The following is a 19,285-nucleotide window of genomic DNA, read 5'->3' on the forward strand; positions in this document are numbered from 1 at the left end:
CAGGGTTGTGCCTTCACACAGCCCCAACCCTTAGCCACAGTCGTAAAAGGAACAGCCAGACTCCTTTTTCCCATAACACCCCCCACCACATTCCTGCTAAGTGATTTCGGCTGTTGCCCGAGCAGCACGAACTGGGAACCAGCTCACAGCAGCCCCTTGCCAGTGCCACCCCGGTCGGAGCCGAGCTGGGAATGCCACTGCTGGGGCACAGGCAGGCTCAGTCTGCCCCCACAGGCCTGGAGCTTTGTCCCTCCCCACACTGGCCCAGCAACATCGCTGTCACCACGTGCTCCAGTCGTTCCCACAGGCACCCCTGGGCTCAGGCACTGGTGTGACCGGGGTGCCTGGGTCTGGGCTCCAAACCATCTGGGTGGAATGCTGCTGGAGGGGGCTTTTGGGGCAGTTTTCCCCAAGAACTTTCTGGTCCATCCTGGCAGGTCTCTGCCAGGCAGGGACAGAGCTTATGCACCGCTGTCACCCCCCTCTGCCGAGTGCACATCTGGCCAACAGATGCCGGTCCAAACGCTGGCTGGAGCTGGGGACAAAGGCTCTTGCTACCTCCTCCCGGCAAGGCAGAGTTGGGTCCAGCCAGATCTACCTCCTACCAGGCTGGGATGACCCTGGAGAACCTCCTGGGGGTTGGACGGAGGCACCCAGCCCACGTGCACAGCACCCAAAGCACCAACAGTGAGCATGATGGATTGTCCGTGGTCAAGCCTGTCTGGTTGTCCCAGACAGTTCCTGCTGACCCAGTGCCAGCACAAGGCCAAGTCTGGAAAGCCACCCAGAGCCCACTCACCTTTGGCAGCTCGTTTTAGACTTGTCCCAACAAAACGAGCCTCACCGAGGTTCTCTGTGACCCACTAATAACATTATTTCACCAAAACAAATGGCATTGGCGCTGCTGGGTAAAACTCTGGGCAGGTCAAGCTGGGAAATATCCCCGGGAGGAGCCAGGCTGGCTTAGCCCAGCCAGTGCTGGGATTAACTGTGGGGATTTAGCAGCCGGGGCAACTCCAGCTCGGCTCATCACACCGTCCCACCAGGCTCCGGCAGGACCGTGGTGCGTGGGCAGGTGGGGGCACAGGGACCTCGGCTGGACAGAGGGGTGGGAGAGAAATAACCAAGCTGGAAATCATGACACAAAACATGCATTCATTTTATTCACAAAAACAGCCTGGATCGCTAAAACATTACAAACAGCATTTCAATTTAATGATGGAGAGAGAGCTGGAGAGACGGGGGGTGAACAGAAGAGAAATATCACTTTGCGTAACTGCTTCAGCACAGGTCCTGCAATATTCTGGTTTGTTTTGATTTGAACTTCCGTAAGTTTACAAAAATTACTTCTAGGAGTAAACCGTTGCAATTAGGAGGATTTTCTGTACGCAGCATTTCTGGTTCTATATTAATAAACTAACAATGACTTTTTTTTTTTTATTTTTTTTCTCTTTTTTTTTTCCTTTTTTTTTTTTTTTTGAATTCCGCCGGTTGTGTAGCAATTGTTTTCTTCAACCTTTTATACCAACCCTCTTGTGGGTTAAACTTTCCAGAGGTGAATGGCGAGGAGAAGGGATACTACATCGCTTTAAACATATTCTCATTTATAAACATGAAGTTGAGGCATTCTAGAAACTATCCACTCTATTGTATGATGGGAAAGAATCAAATAAAAAGTATAAATGAGGGTGCAATTAAACAACTGTGCTAAATTACAGTAGTGCTTATTAGTAACTAGATTTTAAAAGGTTACTGTAAATTTACATTCCCTACACAAGTACTGCATCTTTCACACATAAACAACATCAACACCAAAACACAGAAAGAAACTGATTGTCCATACTCTGTCTATTAAGTCTTGGTACTTTACAGATCCATTGTTTTTTTCTTTTAATTATTTTTTTTGTTTGTTTTTTATTTGAAAAGCAGTTAAATGTCTGACTAGGACTCGAAGATGTTAAAACAAATGCAAAAAAAAAAAAAGAAAAAAAAAGAAGAAAAAAAATTATAAAAACAGGAATGAGATTTGCGAGAAAATATTTTTGGTTCTAAAGAGACACAGGTGCATCCATTCATTTCAGCCAAAAATCCCTTGCCTGAGACAACACAAGCAAGCAGTGACATTGCACTTGGATGACAGAGCTTTGGGATTCCCGTTCCTACTGGAACCATCTGAACGCGGCTCCTGTAGGAAGCATCACCTTCTGGAAAGGAAGAGAGACAGGGAGGGGGGACAGAAGAAGAAGGGACAAGGCGTTAGGTCGGGTCCAGCAGGGCTGGGCAACCACCCCTCACCCCAGCCCAGCACCCTGGCCAGCTGCCTCAGGACAGATTCACCCCGGGCTCAGCACCTCCCAGTGCAGTCGTGTATCCCAAGATTTCCAACCCAGGATGCCAGTTGGAGGGAATCTTGGGGTCGTCCCCCGACTGCCAGCCTCCCACCCTGGCAGGGCACAGGCACAGCAGCTCGGCCAATGTTCCCACATTCCCGTGTCCCCAGGACAGTGGCACAGCCCCCAACTTCCCCTCCCGTGAGCACAATGGTCAGGCCATGGGGAGTTGGCACAACAGCCCCCACGGTGCCAGCCCCCACTATCCCTGCTATGGATGGACAGACAGACACCCACAGGACGGGACCCAAGCCAACAGATGAGTTTGGGAGTGCATTTAGGTGCAAACTGAGGCAGGGAGTGAGCTGGACAGGCTTGGGGACACCAGGCAGGGAGCTGCTCAGGACACAGGGAACATCACCCCTGGCCCCAATGAACAACCCTGACCCCAACACAGCAGCTCTGGGCACCAGCAGGGAACTCTCAGCACCTCACAGGGAAGAGGGATGAGTCCCACCAGGCTCAACTTCACACCCAACAACGTGCCCAACAACGGATGAGACCTCTCTGAAGCCACCTCCAGGCAATGCCCCAACAGCACTGTGGTCCTCTGGAAGGAGAACCAGGGATGTTTCCCAGCTGGATGGGGTGGAAAACCTGCGCAATGTTCATGGGAACATGGATGGAGTATGCAAGGACCACAACATCTCTCAGTGCCAACAGCCTCCAAGCGAGGCCAAGCCGTGCTAGACAGACACACAGTCCCCTCAGAGGGCCCTGCATTCAGCTCCTGCATCTCCAAACAAGCAAGGGACACCAACAGGAAGCAGGACACAGGCTGTGGTGATGGGCTCGGGACAGCACACTGGGCTACCATGGGCTGAGGGGACACAGCCCCAGCTCCTGGCATTGAACCCATGTGCAGTCCTAGGACACCTCATGCAGCATCCCAAGAGTCAAACACATGCCACATTCCGGTCTCAAACCCCACACAGGAGTCAGACTGATCTCACTGGGTCCTCCTCTTGGATCAAGACACCCACCAAGCCTCAATGAGTAACCAGGGCAGCATCCCTGGGGGACCCCAACGTGCTCACTTCCATGGGCACCACACCCCACACGTGGGGCTGGGGCAAGGGGAGGGGGGCGAAGGGCTGGAATGGGCAAGAGTTGGTGGTGCCACCAGGCTGCTGACAGACCACTCCTGCTCCTGCTCCCAGCCCCTGTCAGGTCCTCTGGGCAAACTGAGCTGGGGCAGCCACAAGCTGCAAGGCATCACCCCTTCACAAAAGTCTCTGTGACACAAAATCAGGCATCTGGGAAAGGCCCAAGTGCCTCTGCCTGGCAACACACAGGGCTGTGGCACAGCATGGTGGACTATCCAGCAAAGGCCACCAGCCCAGATCCATCATCCCAGGAGAGAGGAACAAGGGGTGAGGGGGCTCCTTATGGGTCTGAAAGGAGATGTCTGATAAACACCTCTGCTCCTTCATTATTAAAGGAAGCTGGACAACCAGCTCTAATGTGGATGCCCAGGATTGATCCCCCTCATCATCACAATCACAGACTCACAGAATGGTTTAGGTTAGAGGAGACCTTGAAGATCATCTCATTCCACTCCATGCCATGGGCAGGGACACCTTCCACAAGACCAGGTTGCTCCAAGCCCCGTCCAACCTGGCCTTGAACACTTCCAGAGATGAGGCAACCACAGCTTCTCTGGGCAACCCGTGCCAGGGCCTTACCACCCTCAGCACATTTCTACCTAAATCTAAACCTAAATCTACCTTTAGTCTAACCTAAATATACCTTCTTTCAGTTTAAAACCCTCACCCCTTGCCCTCTGTGATGAGGGTCTCTCTGTGAGGCCGATGTGAGGGTGGCAATGACCCTCACCGGCGCTATCTGGGGCCTCAAGGCACTTCATCACAGTTTCTCTGGATGGAGAATAGCTCTGTTGAGCCAAATCCCAACTATTCACGGCCTCTGTGTGACCTACAGCTCTGCAGACAAGCCCAGGGTGACCTGGCCAGCAGTCCCCACGGCATTAGCTGGGGTTGCTGGGGCTGGAAGAGCCCAGAGGAGCCTGGTCAGTGCAGGGACGTGCTGCTGCCTGCTCTGAGCACCCAACCTGCCTCACTGGTCTCAGAGCCCCAGGCAGCCACCACCAGAGTGGGACACCAGCAGTAACTGGTTATGCAGGCTCTGTAGATGTGCAGATAAAGCTTAACGGCGGCTGAGGGGTTTAGCCCGTTTTTTTATGCCACCATAAAGGTTTAATTCTATTTTTTTTTTACTGCTTGATTTTAGATCAATGTTTAATCACAGCTGTGGCCCCTGTCCGGGCTCTCTGAGGACGTTCCTCTGGATGCACAGGGCTGGCAGGACAGAGTCACTGTCCTTCTCCCAGGCAATGGCACCACTCCCCACAGAGGGGGATGATGCTTCACAAAGGCCTGTGAATGTTTCAGCTCCATATAAAGGGCCACTGAGTGGCCCCTTCTGTCCCAGTATCAAGTAAAACGGTGTGATGGCACCCCACCAGGACCAGTAGTCCATGGACCTCTGCATCCTGGCCTTCTCCAGACTGGTCTCCACCACAAGGCAGGTGCTGGTGGTTGCCCTGCACTGGCCCAACACAACATATGACCAAGGCTGGTTGACATAGGGTTAGGTTTAACAACCCAGCCATTGACCCAGGTGACCCTGGGACATAAGCTGGGGTCACGGTGTCCCTGACCCAGCCACAGTCTTGCTCAACTCTATCAAGGTCAACACACGGTACAAGTGGATATTGTGAGAGAGGGGAGGATCTGTCCTGAAAAAGGGTTGGTGATGCCCTGGAGTGACCCACACCTACTCAGGCTTCCACCCCCACCAGCACAACATCTCTCTTCAGCCTGAACACACCAAAGGTTGTGCCCAGGAGGGATGGGGACTCATCTCTGGTGAGGCCCAACTCCACCACACGAAGAGCCCTATTTCAGTGGCCCCAGTTTCTCAGCCAGTCGTGAGATGGAGAAGCCAATCACAGGGGTGACTGTTTCACGGGTTCCTGGTGCTATTCATCACCCCTGGACCCAGTGCAGCACTGGGAGATGGGAGCATCTCCTCCGGCTGCTGCGAGCTCCGAGTCTATTGACCCGCTTTAGGACTCTTTGGAAGAAATGAACTTTTTTTTTTTTCCCCTTTCTCCCTTTTTCCAGATCACTGACTCAGCAAATTAGAACAAGAATATAATTTAGCAATACAGCGGTTTTTGAAAGACACAGTCCCCCTCTCCTCATCCCCACCGCCCAAATGGATTTTTTTTTTTCCCCTTCAGTATTCATTCAGAGCTGATGCTAATTGAAAAACGTAGAACGTGGCTAAGGGAGCGGCGGGTTTTGGTTGCGTTGGCACCACCAGAGGATGGGCAATGCCCTCACGCCAGGATGCACGATCCAGGCGTGAGGGCATGGTGACTTTTTAGCCTCTGCCAGCTCTGGGGATGCGCTCACCAGAAGGACAAAGCACAGCTGATGGTGGGATCGGCTCACAGAAAACCCAAACCTGGCTTAAGCACAACATGATGGAGACCCTGCAGACAGGCCCAGAGCACTCATGGGTGTGCAGCACCATGGGACATCCCTGCATGGGCACCCAGCCCACACCCACACCACACCACATCACCAGCAGCTGCCCATGGGCCCAAGCTGAATTTCAGACCCACACAATAACTGGACTTTCCCTGTGGTCCCCACATGAATGTCACACGCCCCCAATGGATTTGGCAAGGTGACACCCCAACCCAACAGCTCCTCCAAATCCAAGGGCAACATCCACACTGGGCCATGGTGGGCAGTGACAATCCAAGCACCATCCCAGAATCTCACCCCAGGGCACCTGGGCATCCCCAGCAGGAGCAGGGGTGCTCCCAGCTCTGCTGGGTGCCAAAGCAGGTGCACTGCCAGAGGGGATTGCAGCACTGCTACTACCACTGGTAGATCCAGCTGGTGCCTTATGGCCTCATCCTGACCACCCCAAATGGATGCTGGCGCATGGATGGGACACCTGGCACAGCCACACCACAGGGGATGCTGCCCAGTGCACACTGTAGCAGTTTACCCCCAAAACCAGGGACCACTGTGCTCCTGCTCAGAGCAGAGTGAGCTGAGGGGTTGGGCTCTGGCTGCACCCCAGCCACGGGTTTCACCATCACCAATTACTCTGAGCTTTGCCCCAAAAAACCACCCCCTGCCTCCCCACCCCCTGGGGTTAGATGCTACTCCCCAGCTCAGGGAGCTGCCATCCGCTCAGGACAAGGGATACCACCACCAAAACCCCAGCAGAGCCCCCAGTCCTGCAAAGGGGAGAGTGGAGCTCAGCGTGCCCAGGTGCCCCAGGAAGAGACCCCAGCCCTCCTACCCACACCAGTCAACCCCGGTATGCAAGGGAGGACAGGGTCTGGGGGCACTGGGCAGAGCACACATCTCACTGCGAGAGCTGTTAATGGAAAAGGGAAAAATAAAAAAAAGTAAGAAGTACCAGGTGTTTTATTATCTAGGGCAAGATCCGAACCCAGGAGCGCAGCCCGAGGAGGGGTTAGGGTGCCTGAGAGGGGCCGGTTACCTCCAGTGCTGCAGAAGGCTTCTTTTTGAGTTCTTCACATTTTCGGAATTTGCAAATCTGGTGGCCAGTTTTGCGATTCCTACAACTGCTGCACTGCTCGCAGTTTATCCGTCTTCGGCAGGGCGGGCACATGCCGCATCTTTTCCGTTTCTTTTTCCCCGAATTGATGGCAGATGCCAACTCATTCTGCATGGGATACTCTGCCAAGCCAGCCATATGGAGCGCGCTCTCTGCCAGAAACACGCCGGCAGGGGTCATAATGAAAAGGCCTGGGTTGATGGGAAAAGCCCCCAGGTAAGGAAAATCAGAGGGGCCGTTCATTGTCTCTGCAGCTGAGACTGCCTCCATGTCAGAGATACCAGTCCCGTGCTCGCCTGCTAGAGGAAGATGCTCCTGTACCACTCTTTTGAGCATTTCTGTCGACTGAGCAAACTGTTGGAGGGCGGTCTGTCCTTCTGAGGAGAGCTCCGACATCCGGTCTAATTTGCTCAGCATACTAGAGATGTTTTTGTGCTTTGAGGTAGAATGACTTTTATCCACAATCGCATCGTTGCCATTAGCTAAGGGGTTGCCTTTCTCTGAATGTTCGCTTACCGAGCTGCTGCTACCAAAGGTGGAATAGTGGGAGAGTGGACGGGACTTCTTAAGACTTTTGTTCAAAGGTTCACTTATTATTCCACTTTTGTTCCTCCTCTCAGAGTTGACGGGGGGTTGAGAGTCATCCTGGTTATTTTTTTCCGTCTCTGGCTTGTTCCCAGTGTCTTGGTGGGAGCCCGAATTTGACATGGTGCTCGGAGCACAACAGCGAAACCAACCCCAAAATTTAAAAAAAAAAAAAAAAAAAAAAAAAAAAAATGCAAAAAACCAAAAAAAACACCCACCCCAAATGCCACAGCAAAAGACCCCTGAAGCCCTTCTGGTAGCACCAGCCCGCCGGGCACCAGGGACGCTCAGATGGGAACGCGCATCAATGGGGCGTCTCCTCCTGCGCTGGCTGCGGAGGACTCAGGGCACTCTCAGTGCACAGACATACTCTGCGGCTCTGGGACACACCACGCGGCTCTGGAAGGAGAAAAGAAAAGAGAGTTAGCGCTGGCAAGAGCCAACGGGCTTTTCAAAGCAGCTCTTCCTCCCCCTGCCATGAAAGTCTCAGCGCCGCGAACAAAGGAACTCCAGGGAACGGACCTCGGTGGAGATCCGTTCCGCTGCTCTCTAAAAGGGTCGCCATCCAGACAGAAGTGGGGGGTCACAGGGGAAGTCCTGGCCTGGTAGCAATGGCACCGCGATGCTTAAAGACTCTCTGTGCCTGGCTCTCCTCCCCCAGGGACGGCAGCCCCAGGGAAGTCACGGGGCTCATCTCCTGCTCCGCTCCAGTGGCATGCGGCCCCACAACGGATGGGACCACAGGCGCCGGCGGGATGCTCCTGAGATGGGAGCTGGAGCTCATGAAAGGGGTGCCTGGTTCCCACCCTGCAGCCACCAGCTGGGTGCCACGGAGGCAGCTTCCAGCTCCCACGGCCTCCAGTGATGCTGCTCACCCAGCTCAGGCTGGGCTGCACCCCTCACCCTCCTCCTGCTCCTCGTGCTCCTTCTCCTCCTGGATCATGTCCCTGGGCCAGCACTGGGCTGGGGAAGGAAGCCACATGGAAAGTGACAGAGTCCACCTCCAAGTCCCACAGGGATCCACAGCACCCTCCTCCAAACCCCACCACCAAGAGCTGCAGTGTCCACCTCCAAATTTCATTGGGCAGCCATGGTGTCCAGCTCCAAACCCCACCAACAGCTCCAGTGTCCCCCTCCAAACTCCATGGGCAGCCATGGTGTCCACCTCCCAACTCCCCCAAGTGCTGCAATATCCACCTCCAAACCCCATGGGCAGTCATAGCGTCCACCTCCAAACCCCACCAAGATGCTGCAGCCCCAAACCAAACAGGGAGCTGCAGCATCCACCTCCAAGCCCCATGAGGAGACACAGCATCCACCTTCAACCCCATAGGGAGCCACAGCATCCACCTCCAAGCCCCATGAAAAGCCACAGCATCCACCTCCAAGCCCCAGTGCTGACCTCCTGCCATGCCCCGGTGTGCCCAGCCCACATGCCCGGCCACTCCGGAGGCGCCCCGGGCTCTGCAGTGACAGGCAAAGCCTTCCCGGAACGGACGCTATGCCACTGTCCCCGGGGCAACTCCCGGGCAGCTGGGCCCAGTGTGGCTGCAAACACTTGTTGTTGTGAAATTCCTCCTCCTCCTCCCTCCCGAGCACACACGCACGCACAGGCACCGCCAAGTAATCAGGCTTTAGAGGAGAAAAGCTGCAGGGCTTAGTGGAGCAGGAACCCGCGTCCCCACCCCGGCGGCAGCTGGGGGAGGGCAGCACTGGGAGGAGGCCCCTCCGCTACCCAGTCCCTCCATCCTGGCTATCCCGGCAGCCTCCTCTCTGGAGTCCAGGCAGGGATGTGGCCATGTGTGGAGGGCTCTGCTGCCACCCTCGCTCCTGCGCGGGGGTGATACAGGAGAGCCAGGAGGATCCCTGCGCCCCCCACACCCACTCCCGCCCATCCATCACCCTTCGGGTCCCCATCTCCAGTACAACCCCAGGAACTCCGTGACAGCCCAGGACCTTTTCCCACGGACCCAGCTCGTTAAAACGCCGATGGGGGCAAGGTCCCTGCGCCAACCACCGCGGTACCGGCTGCGGAAGCAGCCCTGGTGTCTCACTCCGGTGCCAGAGCCGGCTCGCCCACGGAGAAACCCCCCCGCCCTGGCGCTGAAAACCGCTTGCTTCAGCTGCTGCGGGATTTAAGATGCAGCGCGGATCGATGCAGGGCTTGGGCTCCAGCCGGGAGCTCGCCAGGCCACGTGGGGAGGGAGGGCTGCGGCGGCAGGACGGGCTGCCCTTCCCCAGCCCCACGCCAGGCAGGGGGATGCTGAGTGGCAGCGAGATGGGGTGCGCCCCAAATGGGTGAAGGGGGCTGGGAGCGTGGGCGGGCTCCTGCCGTGCAGCTGAATCACTCGTCCCCTGTGCCAGGGAAGTGGGGGACCCGCCCCTGGAGACCTTAGGACGGGTCACACCTCAGTGCCGAAAGCAAGGGGCGCTGGGGCTGGAGCGGGGAGCGCAGCAGGAAAAGCACCGGACGGGAGGATGTGAGATAAAGCGCCCGGGGGTGTTATCTCACGCCTGCCCGCGGCCGCCTTTCCTGCGGCCCTGCGCCTCTTCCGCCCGGCTCCGCGCCCAGCTGGGAGCAAAGCGCCCGGCAGGATCGGCCCCGGATCTGCCACCCTGCCTGCTCGCCCTGTGGCTGCCGGGGGGCTGCGGGGGGTCTCCAGCCACAACCAGGAGCGCGCTTTGCATCACCCTGGCAAAGAGCCGAGTTGTGCCGATGCAGGGCTCGATGCCACACCGAGGCGTCCCCAGAGCCCCACAGCGTGGGGTCCAGGTGCCAAAGGTGGGGAGGACACCAGCTGAAGCCACGGCATGGTCACCGTCTCCACCAGCTCCCATCTTCCTCTGCAGCCAGCCAGACCTGCCAGCCTTCCCTCCGTGCCACTCGGATCGGGTGCCAGCAGCTCTGAGCCCCTCACTCACAGCCCCCCCAGCCGGGGCAATGGACGCAGACCCTGGCGCAGGGCTCCCCTGAGCACCCACGGCTGCAGTGGGTGGCACTGTGGGACAAAGGGACCCCAGCCTACCTGGTGCAGCCCCCCAGCACCCCCGGAGACGCCGGGCACACAGCGCCGTGGCCCCGCTCAGCCCCAGAGGCGCGAGGCAGTGCCCGCTGTTGGCACGGGGTGCTGCACCGAGCCGTGCCGAGCTGTGCCAGCGGCACCACTGCACAATCCCGCCATTGTCCCGGCCGCCGCTTTGCCTGCGCCAGCTCCCACCATCTGCAACCACCCGGCGTTGCCCTCCGGCCCCCGGGGCCACCGCGGCGGCAGGCGCCGGACACGGCGGCTGTGCCAGCTGGGATGGGGCTGTCCCCGCACTGTCCCCCCCAGGGACCCCAGGACCCGCGTGCTGGGGGGTGCCCGCCTAGATTGCACAAAAGGGGGATCCCCCGCGACTCTGACACCGCGGGACCACCCAGCACAGCAGACATCTCTGCTCCTCGCCAGCCGCTGCCCGGCCCCGTCGTTAATTGCAGCGGGGGGAGGAATTAATGATCTTAATCCCTTCTTTATGATTGACCCGAGTAAAGAGAGCGAGGGCCCCCCCCTTCCCGTTCCTGCCCCTTTTCCGGCCCCCATCCCAGGGGAAGGCGCCGGGCAGCGTCATCTGGGTCCCTGTCAGAAGGTGCTTAGTCCCGGCCGCGGCATTAAAGGGGCACGTGATGGGCTCCCTCGCCCGGGTCTTTGCACGGGGCAGCTTAGCAGCCTGGAGGGACGCCAGGGTTCAAGGGGACACCACCAAGGTCAGGAGGCCCCAACCCACACCCAGGGGGTTCCCAGCCCTTCGCAGGACGCTGCTCCTCCCCTGCAAGGAACCACCCTGCCAGGTCCAGGCTGAGCCCACAGGGTCTGAAAGCCAGGTGTCTCGAGGTGAGGGACAGCACCCATGGCACAGGCTGCCTAGAGAAAGCTGTGGCTGCCCCATCCCTGGAAGTGTCAAAGACCAGGCTGGATGGGGCTTGAAACTACCTGATCTAGTGGAAGGTGTCCCTGCCCATGGCAGGGGGTTGGAACAAGATGATCTTTAAGGCCCCTTCAAACCCAAACCATTCCATGACTCCAAGGGTCACTTCAAAGACCTGCCTTTCACCAGCCTGGGGTGCTTAGATGGGGCAGGGCAGCCATGCTCTCCCATGGTCCTGCGGGAGGGAAAAATGGGATTCTTCTCTCCCTGGATCTTCCCCCAGCGCTCAGCACCACACCAGCCTGCATCCCCCTTCCTCTGCCCTGGGGCTCCCCTGCACACTGCACACAGGGGACTGTGCTGCAATAGTCCTAACAACTCCAAAACAAATAAAGGTTGCAAAAGGATCATCATCTCTGGTGGTCCAGCACCCGGAGAAACCCCTGCCAGCCAATGGACTGAGAGTCCCCCCAGTTGCAGGCACCATTCACTGTCAGTGGGGAGCAGGAGAGAAGCTTCTTCACTTCTCCTAAAAAAATGACAAGCTGCAAATTCCAGCCGGCTCCCCAGTGTTTTCGCTGCATGGCTGGAAAGCCATCAGCTCCCGCCGACCTAAAAAGTCTCATCTTCAAGAGAGAACTTCTGCTTTCCTTTAATTTTGAATAAATCACGCTCCTCCCAGAAAAAACGCCGGTTGGTCAGCCGTGCACAGACACAGCGTAAAGGGAGAAGAAAGCAGCAAAAGATGAAGCCGAGCTGCTCCCGGGCTCTGGAAACAAAGGGAGAAAATCAAAATTCGCCTTTTTTCTAATCCCTGGGCGCTGGGTGGGCACCGGGGGCGGTGGCTTTGTCTGCCCTCAGCAGACGGAGGATGAGGACGGAAGGGACCCCGGCGTCTTTTCAGCCTGGAGAAAGGCTGTAATTGTCCCCTCCGCCGGGTTTTTGTCCCCACTTCCTCCCCCTCGCCATGCAGCCGCCAGCCCAGCATGGCCCCCACCTCTCTCCACCACCGCCATCGCTCCCTGGTGATGGAGGGATGGACAGATGGATGCACAGACTCAGCCATGCCATGGACAGACTGAAGTAGGGTGCCCACCACCAGCATGTGTCCCTCTCCAAAGCATCCCAAGGGAAGGTCTAGGAAGGCTGCAGCGGGAGGTTCCTTCCCCTCGCAGCGCTGGAGGTGGTTCCTGTGCTCCTCAGCCACCCTGGTCAACACCTGACAGGACCTTGGGATGGCCAGGAGCATGGGACCATGGTGGGAGCAATGCATGGGGAGAGAAGACACCCTGGAGGCATCATGGTGTCTGAACACACCCTGGGATGAGACACCCAGCAAGTAGAGCAGGACCATGGCGCTGTAGCAGCGTCACGAGTCAGATGGTCCAGCTGCAACCCAGGTCAAAGGCTCGGGAAAACAAGCACCACCAGAACAAGGTTCAAAGCAGCTCCAACCCCAGCACCACAACACCCGACCCAGCTCCCAGGTGCCCCATTTCCACAGCACAGTCAAACCTGCTGCTCCCTCCACCAGGTGACACAGGTCAACTGAAACAGGCCCTGATCGCAGGCTCACCGACCACATGGGCACCAGCAGCAGGAGAACCAAGTGAGAAATCAATCCGTGATCTCCCAAGGCTGAATATCCCTGTGGGACACCCATCCAGGGAGAACACGGTGCCTGATAACCAGGAACAGCCGGAGGCAAAGACAAGGATGTTGTTTGCAAACCATCACCTCTGTCAACCCAAGAGCCCCCGAGCTCTGCTCTTTGAGTTCATCCTCCTGAAAATTGGTCCAGCTAGATATAATCCACCGCTGGATGTGCCATGGAAGTTACCATCACCCACCACCTTTTCTCCAGACATCAAGAGAGGACTCCGAGGCCTGGGGGAGGTTTGGGCAGTGCTGTGAATGCTCAGGCTCACCCTGGACAGCTTAAGGAGTCGGAGGTATGACGGGTCGAGGTATGACAGGTCGCCAGATGGGCAACTCACACAGAGATAGTTCATCTCCCGTGCTCCAGAACATCCTTTGGAGGGCCAGTTGTGGCAGCCGCTCTGCTCGTCTCTGCTACCGAGGTGGCACTGAGGGACGTTAAGAAGCCAACTCCTGAATTAAAAAGGCTATGGAAGATTAAATCCAGCATCTGGAGTTCGCCCTGGAAGCAGATGGCGAGTCATCATGGTGCACAGAGTGGCTTTCACCCGTCTCCTCCTTGCAGGCAGCCGCTCAGCCCCGGTGATGCCCCGCAGGAGCAGCTCCGGACACACACACAGCGAGGGCCAGGATGTGTCCTGCCAGGTGCATCCTTAGGGACAGCGTGGTGAGGCCATGCTGCATCCTGCTGAGCAGGCAGGAGGTGATGCCACCTCCCCAGGTAGGCTCCCCACTCCTGGGATCCAGCAAGGGCATATTCTTCCCCACGGACTACGGCTTTTCCCATGTAACCCCATGGCTGCAGTGACCTTCTCAATCCACCAGCACGGCAAACACCCCAGAGCCTATCCCCAACGTGCCCTGGACTTCCAAGGAGGTTACCACTGAGGGGAGGACGAGGATGTCCCCAAAGACACCGCTGCCTCCATGCACATCCTTGAACCTCACCCTGTCGCCCTGGCACAGCTGGAGCCACCACTGTGGGGACCAACCTGTGCCTGGGGCTGCCCCGGGCGGGAAACGTGGCTGCGTCCTGCCTCCGCAGGGTGGTGGTTACGGATTAAGGAGTCTTAAATGTCAGACGACCAGGCGCTCCCTGGAAATCCACTTATCTCCGCTGCCACTCGGAGCGGCCAGAGCCGGGCGGTTATGGAGATAACGCGATTTGAAGCGTCCACCCGAGCATTGCAGGGCTGCGGGTGCCCTGCGGACAACGCCAGGCACCTCCTCCCCTCCTCCGCTCGCCCAGCTGCTGCCCAGAGAGCCGGGTGATGGCTCAGCCCGGGGGCTGTGCCCACCTGCCCGACCACCCCCCTTCCCCAATTCCGGGGGATGAGGGAGCCTTGGCAGCCTCGGTGATCATCCATCCCCCCCTATGCCAAAGCTGCACCAATTCGCTGCCCAAATCCTAAAACGACTGTAACTAAAACCTACCAGATTGAGCCTGGGGAAGGGCCCCCCCCACCACCACCACCTCCCCGCCTCTCCCCCCCTCTCCAAATGGGATTGAACAGATCTGCTCTCGCACGAGCCCAGCTCGCAGCCAAGCAGCATCTGACATTCACGCGCCGTGGCACGGCTCTGCCGCTCGCCCACTCCCCCCGGCTTGGCATCGCCCCGGAGATGCGCCATCAGTCCCAGCCCAGCAGAACCCCCCCTGTCCTCTGCAAAGCACCCCCCCAGACCCTCCTGGAGGGACTCCAGCTCTTTGATCCAAAGAGTTCCCGGTGTTCTCCCCACCACCGCGGTGATTGAGGGCTGTGAGGTTGAGGGGACCAGGTGGGATGACCCCAGGGCTTTGGGGACAGGTGGATGGGGAAGGCTCTGCCTGGTGGCAGATGCCAGGAACAACGGGCATCCCGGCAGGACCCCCAGGGAGCTGGGGTGGGCCCAGGGATGCCTTTGCCCTGGGGAGACCCACACACAGCCTGCCCAGGCCAAGCTAAGACGTGTGAATTGCTCCTTTAACAGATGGGGCGATTACAGCATCAATTACTGGGGGTCTGACCGACAACCAGGTCATGGAGAGACCCATTGGCAGGTGCAGAGCAACGAGGAGTTAATTAAAAATAAGGAAAAGAGTTGTAGGCACAGTCACGTGGCAATACTGGATGGCAAAAAGCCCCAAAGCCATTAGTGCCACCTCCAAGTGCCACCTCCGATGGTGCTCCAATCTATTCCTGCCACCTCCAAGTGCCAGCTCCAATGGTGCCCAAATCTATTTGTGCCACCTCCAATCGTGCCCAAATACATTAGTGCCATCCCCAAGTGCCACCTCCAGCGGTGCTCAAATCTATTCATGCCACCTCCAAGTGTCACCTCTGGTAGTGCCCAAATCCATCAGTGCCACCTCCAAGAACAGCTCCAGCCTGGAGCTGTCCCCTTGCGCTCCCAGCTCTCTCAAAACCTCATCCCTCCACATGCCACCAGGCAGCTCCATGGTGGCAGAGCACACACCAAGGGGCTGCTTCAGATCCCAGGAAAGCCAGCAGTGGGAAGGGCCAGTGCACCCATGGCAGCACCTGTGTCAGGGTCACCACTTGAGAACACCAGGGCCAGCCAGCTCAGTGCATTTGACCTTGGCCATTAATGGGTGGTGAGGACCTCGTGGTGCTTAGTAGTGAGATCCCAAGCCACCACGATCCCCACTTTGGAAGTCAACCACTTTGGAAGAACCACTTTTCCCACCGGGAAGGCGACGGCCCCGTCGGGAAGCCGCCGGGGTCCACAGACGGCAGCTATTGACAGATGTCTGAGAGGACGGCGAATAATCCCATCTTCCCCTGGGAGGATTTGGGTCGCCCTCGCCCTCACCGGGGGTTTATCCATTGTCTGGATCTGCCGGTGGTTGTTATTTTTGGTCAGCTCCACGTTTTGCTTGGCCTCGCTGGCAGGAGGGAAGCGGGAGGAAGAAGAGAAAGGGGAGGAGGAAGGCTGCTTGGCCAGGGTTTGGCAGGGGGAAGAACCAGCTCGGCTCTGGGAGAGGGCAGTCGGGCACCCCGCAGCCCTCAGGGAGCCTGGGTGGGTCTCCTCCCAGCCCCACGGCCTTGCTGAGCACAGCCAAAACTCACCACAGCGATGGGGCTGGCCAGCCCAGGAATCCCATTCCCCCTGGTGCCCAGGGGAATCACTTCCAGTGAGCCCAGTGGGCCAGAGAGGCTTGAGAGGTTTTGGGGAGTGGGCTTTGGGGGGCAGGCAGTGATTAGGGTTCTTTCCAGCACCAAAATCAAGCACAGGGGAGCTCTGTGAGGGACAGGCAAACCCTGTCTGTGACCAGCACCACATCAAGCCCTGCCTGCAGACCCACAGGTGTCTCAGGTCCATCCAGACAGGCTAAAAAAAGCTGGGAAGCCTCAGGAAGGCAGATCCCCATCCTGTCCTCACCCATCCAGGCTGTGGACCCCCATCCTTCACACTTCATTGCCAGCACTGCAGAATCCCAGTAGCAGACCAGCCCTGCCAGCAGGTCCCATCCTCCCCAGTGGTTTGGGCTCACCAACACTGTGGGATGCAGCTCAGCCAGCCACTGGGATCTGCACCTGGATCGCTCTGGAGGCACTGCTGAGGCCCTGGCACAGGTTACCCAGAGAAGCTGTGGCTGCCCCATCCCCGGAAGTGTCCAAGGCCAGGCTGGACGGGGCTTGGAGCAACCTGGTCTGCTGAAAGGTGTCCCTGCCCATGGCAGAGGGGTGGAACAAGGTCAGCTTTAAGGTCCCTTCCAACCCAAACTATTCCATGATTCCATGATTCTATCCTTCCAAACCAAGTACGAGGGGAGGCACAGGCAGAGATGGGGTAAGAGCATCCAAGAGGATGCTCCTGGGGAGAAGACACAAGCCTTGCCTCAAGAGTTTGTGCCTCTCCCCATCTCCCTGGCAGCGACACAGGGAGCACCCCCACAAGGCAGGGCTTGCCATCCTTCTCCATGTTGTCTTTCCACCACCCCCCAGTTTGCCTGCGGAGCGGGAAGATAACATAAAGCTGCCTCCCCTGCCTCTGTGGGTTCTCGCTCCTGTAAGAGATGGAGGGCACGAGCACAGAAGTGCCTCTCCCGAGCTTTCCCCGTGCTCGGCACAGCTTGTCATTCAAGCAAACCCCGTGGCCTTTAAGCTGCCAAGGTACCAGAGCTGCTCTGGAATCGGAGTTCGCTCGGCTCCTGCCCTGGAGCAAGGAATCTGAAACGCTGCCACTGGAAACGAAACAGAGCATCCGTCATTTTACTTGCCAGAAATATATCCAGCCCCCAAAAAAAGAAATCCTGCCTGCGAAAGAGCCAGCAACAAAGCCCTCGATTCCACCGGCGAGGCAGAGCCCGGCGTCGGGCATTTCCACCAGGATCCTGATTCCCTGCCCAGTTCACTGGTCAGATTACAGCCGGGGAGGCCAGGAGGAGGGTGCCAGGTCAGGATCAGGATGGCTGGTGGGGACCAGCAGCTCTCGCCTAGGATGCTACCAGGAAAACCGGTGGGTTTGGGAAGAAAAGAGGCAGGTGGTAGAGGCAGGGCTGGGGGGGATGAAAGGTGCAAACCAGTGTAGTGAAGCCCAGCCAGCCCTGCCACAGGAGTGTCCAAGGGACCCCACCCTGCCCGCGGCTGCTGCCAGCATCCTGCCTGCAATTCCCCCCCCCCCCTTCGGCCCCGCAGGCCGCCCCCCCCCCCCCCCCCCCTCCCCCCCCCCGCCCCCGGCCATTCCCAGTCGCATCCCCAGGAAAAGCAGCAGCGCTTTCCCAGCCAGCCCAGCCCCCAGCCCAGGCACGCCAACCCAAATATCTGCGAGAGGCGCTCCCCTCCCTGGGAACGGCGACTCGCCGCAGAGTTCACATGCCCCAGCAATGCCTGATTAAACTCCCAAACTCCAAGGGAATACCCCTGAGGCTGTCTGAAGATAAGCTAGGAGCTAGGCTGCTCTCAGGAAATGCAGGAACTGGGAAAGAGCAAACCCTTTTTTTTTTTTCCCTTTTAAATCCAGAATAACACAGAGCAAACCCTGGTGCTCTCTAGCTCAGACACAAGCATTGCCCAAGCTCACTGCTGTGCACCCCAGGAGCTTCCCCTTTCCCTGAGACATTGCAGGTGACCCCAGCTTCGAGACAGATCCTGCTGGAGGCAGTGGGGATGGAATCAGAGAGCCCAGGACAACTCCAGGCAGCACAGGAGAGCAGACTGGAAGATGCCAAGCAAGAGGACAGAGCTGGAGCCCTGGGAAGAGGGAAGGGTGCTGCCCAGGCCAGCAGGTGCCAGAGGACAGGGACACTTGCTGCCGACACCTCCAGCACTGGTGACTCTTGGCAGGTGTTCCACTATTTTCCTTCATCCTAGGGAACACTTCAGACACTGATTTCACTGGTCCCCGGGATTCCTGCACTCTTGTCTTTCTCCCCTCCTTGAGCTTTTCCATGAGGGACAGTTATAGCACTAGACCTGGATCTTCCAAACCAAGCTCAAGGGCAAGGCACTTAAGGAAACCATGTTAATGCAGAACCCAAAGCAATGGGCAAACTGGATCATCCCAGGATCAAGAGGAAGACGGTGCTCCTCCCTTCCGTACCTATTGGATCCCAGGGAGCAAACAGCAGCTCATCTTCCAGGAGAGTGGAGCCACAGGGAGGGTTTGCACCACACCTTGGGGATCAGGGAGTCTTGGCACTGCCCCATCCCAGCTGATGGGGTGGGGGGGACACTGTGACATCGGCTTCAGTGGTGACCAACTGTCACAGGGGAGAAGGCCTGCCTTCTACCAGGAGCACAGCTGGGAAGGGACCTGCACCAACACACACCATGCTCTTGGATGGGCCAACGTACCCGAGGCCTGAGGCCACAAGGTGATGGACTGACCCAAGCCAAGCTCTCCTTTGGAGATGTCCTCTTGGATATCTTTCTTGGTTCTTAATGCCTCTTCAGGAATCGGCCCAAGAGGAAGGGCATCTTCCTTTCCTGTACATGGCAGGATAGAAAAGCAGCACTCCTGGGCAGTCTTCTCCTGGGAAGAGTCTTTAGGAAAACTGTTTCTGGAAAACTGTTCCCAGAAAACCGATGGGGTGGCAGAGCAAGGAGGTGTTGTACCAACAAGGCCAAGCTTCTCTCTTTGGTCAGATCCCAGTTTGGCTGCAGCAGACA

The 19,285-nt window shown here is 57.7% G+C and overlaps 1 protein-coding gene across 3 annotated transcripts in view; it reads right to left on the bottom strand.

The window, feature by feature from the left end:
* Positions 1–1,135: 1,135 nt before the first annotated feature.
* CXXC5 (CXXC finger protein 5) overlaps positions 1,136–19,285 on the bottom strand; it is a 36,719-nt gene continuing 18,569 nt past the window's right edge. Inside the window, exons 1-3 of one of the 3 annotated variants that reach the window (XM_027643569.1) lie at positions 18,717–18,737; positions 6,942–8,003; positions 1,136–2,204 (exon numbers count right to left, since the gene is read on the bottom strand). In XM_027643569.1, the coding sequence (XP_027499370.1) occupies positions 2,160–2,204; positions 6,942–7,727 (831 nt within the window). In that variant the 5' untranslated portion in view covers positions 7,728–8,003; positions 18,717–18,737 and the 3' untranslated portion in view covers positions 1,136–2,159. Of the gene's footprint in view, positions 2,205–6,857; positions 8,004–18,716; positions 18,738–19,285 lie in introns of those variants that run through there. The other 2 variants (XR_003527655.1, XM_027643568.1) reach the window with 2 other exon arrangements.

Source organism: Corapipo altera, unplaced genomic scaffold (genome assembly GCF_003945725.1).
Source record: "Corapipo altera isolate COAL_440 unplaced genomic scaffold, ASM394572v1 75, whole genome shotgun sequence".
Lineage (NCBI taxonomy): Eukaryota > Metazoa > Chordata > Aves > Passeriformes > Pipridae > Corapipo > Corapipo altera.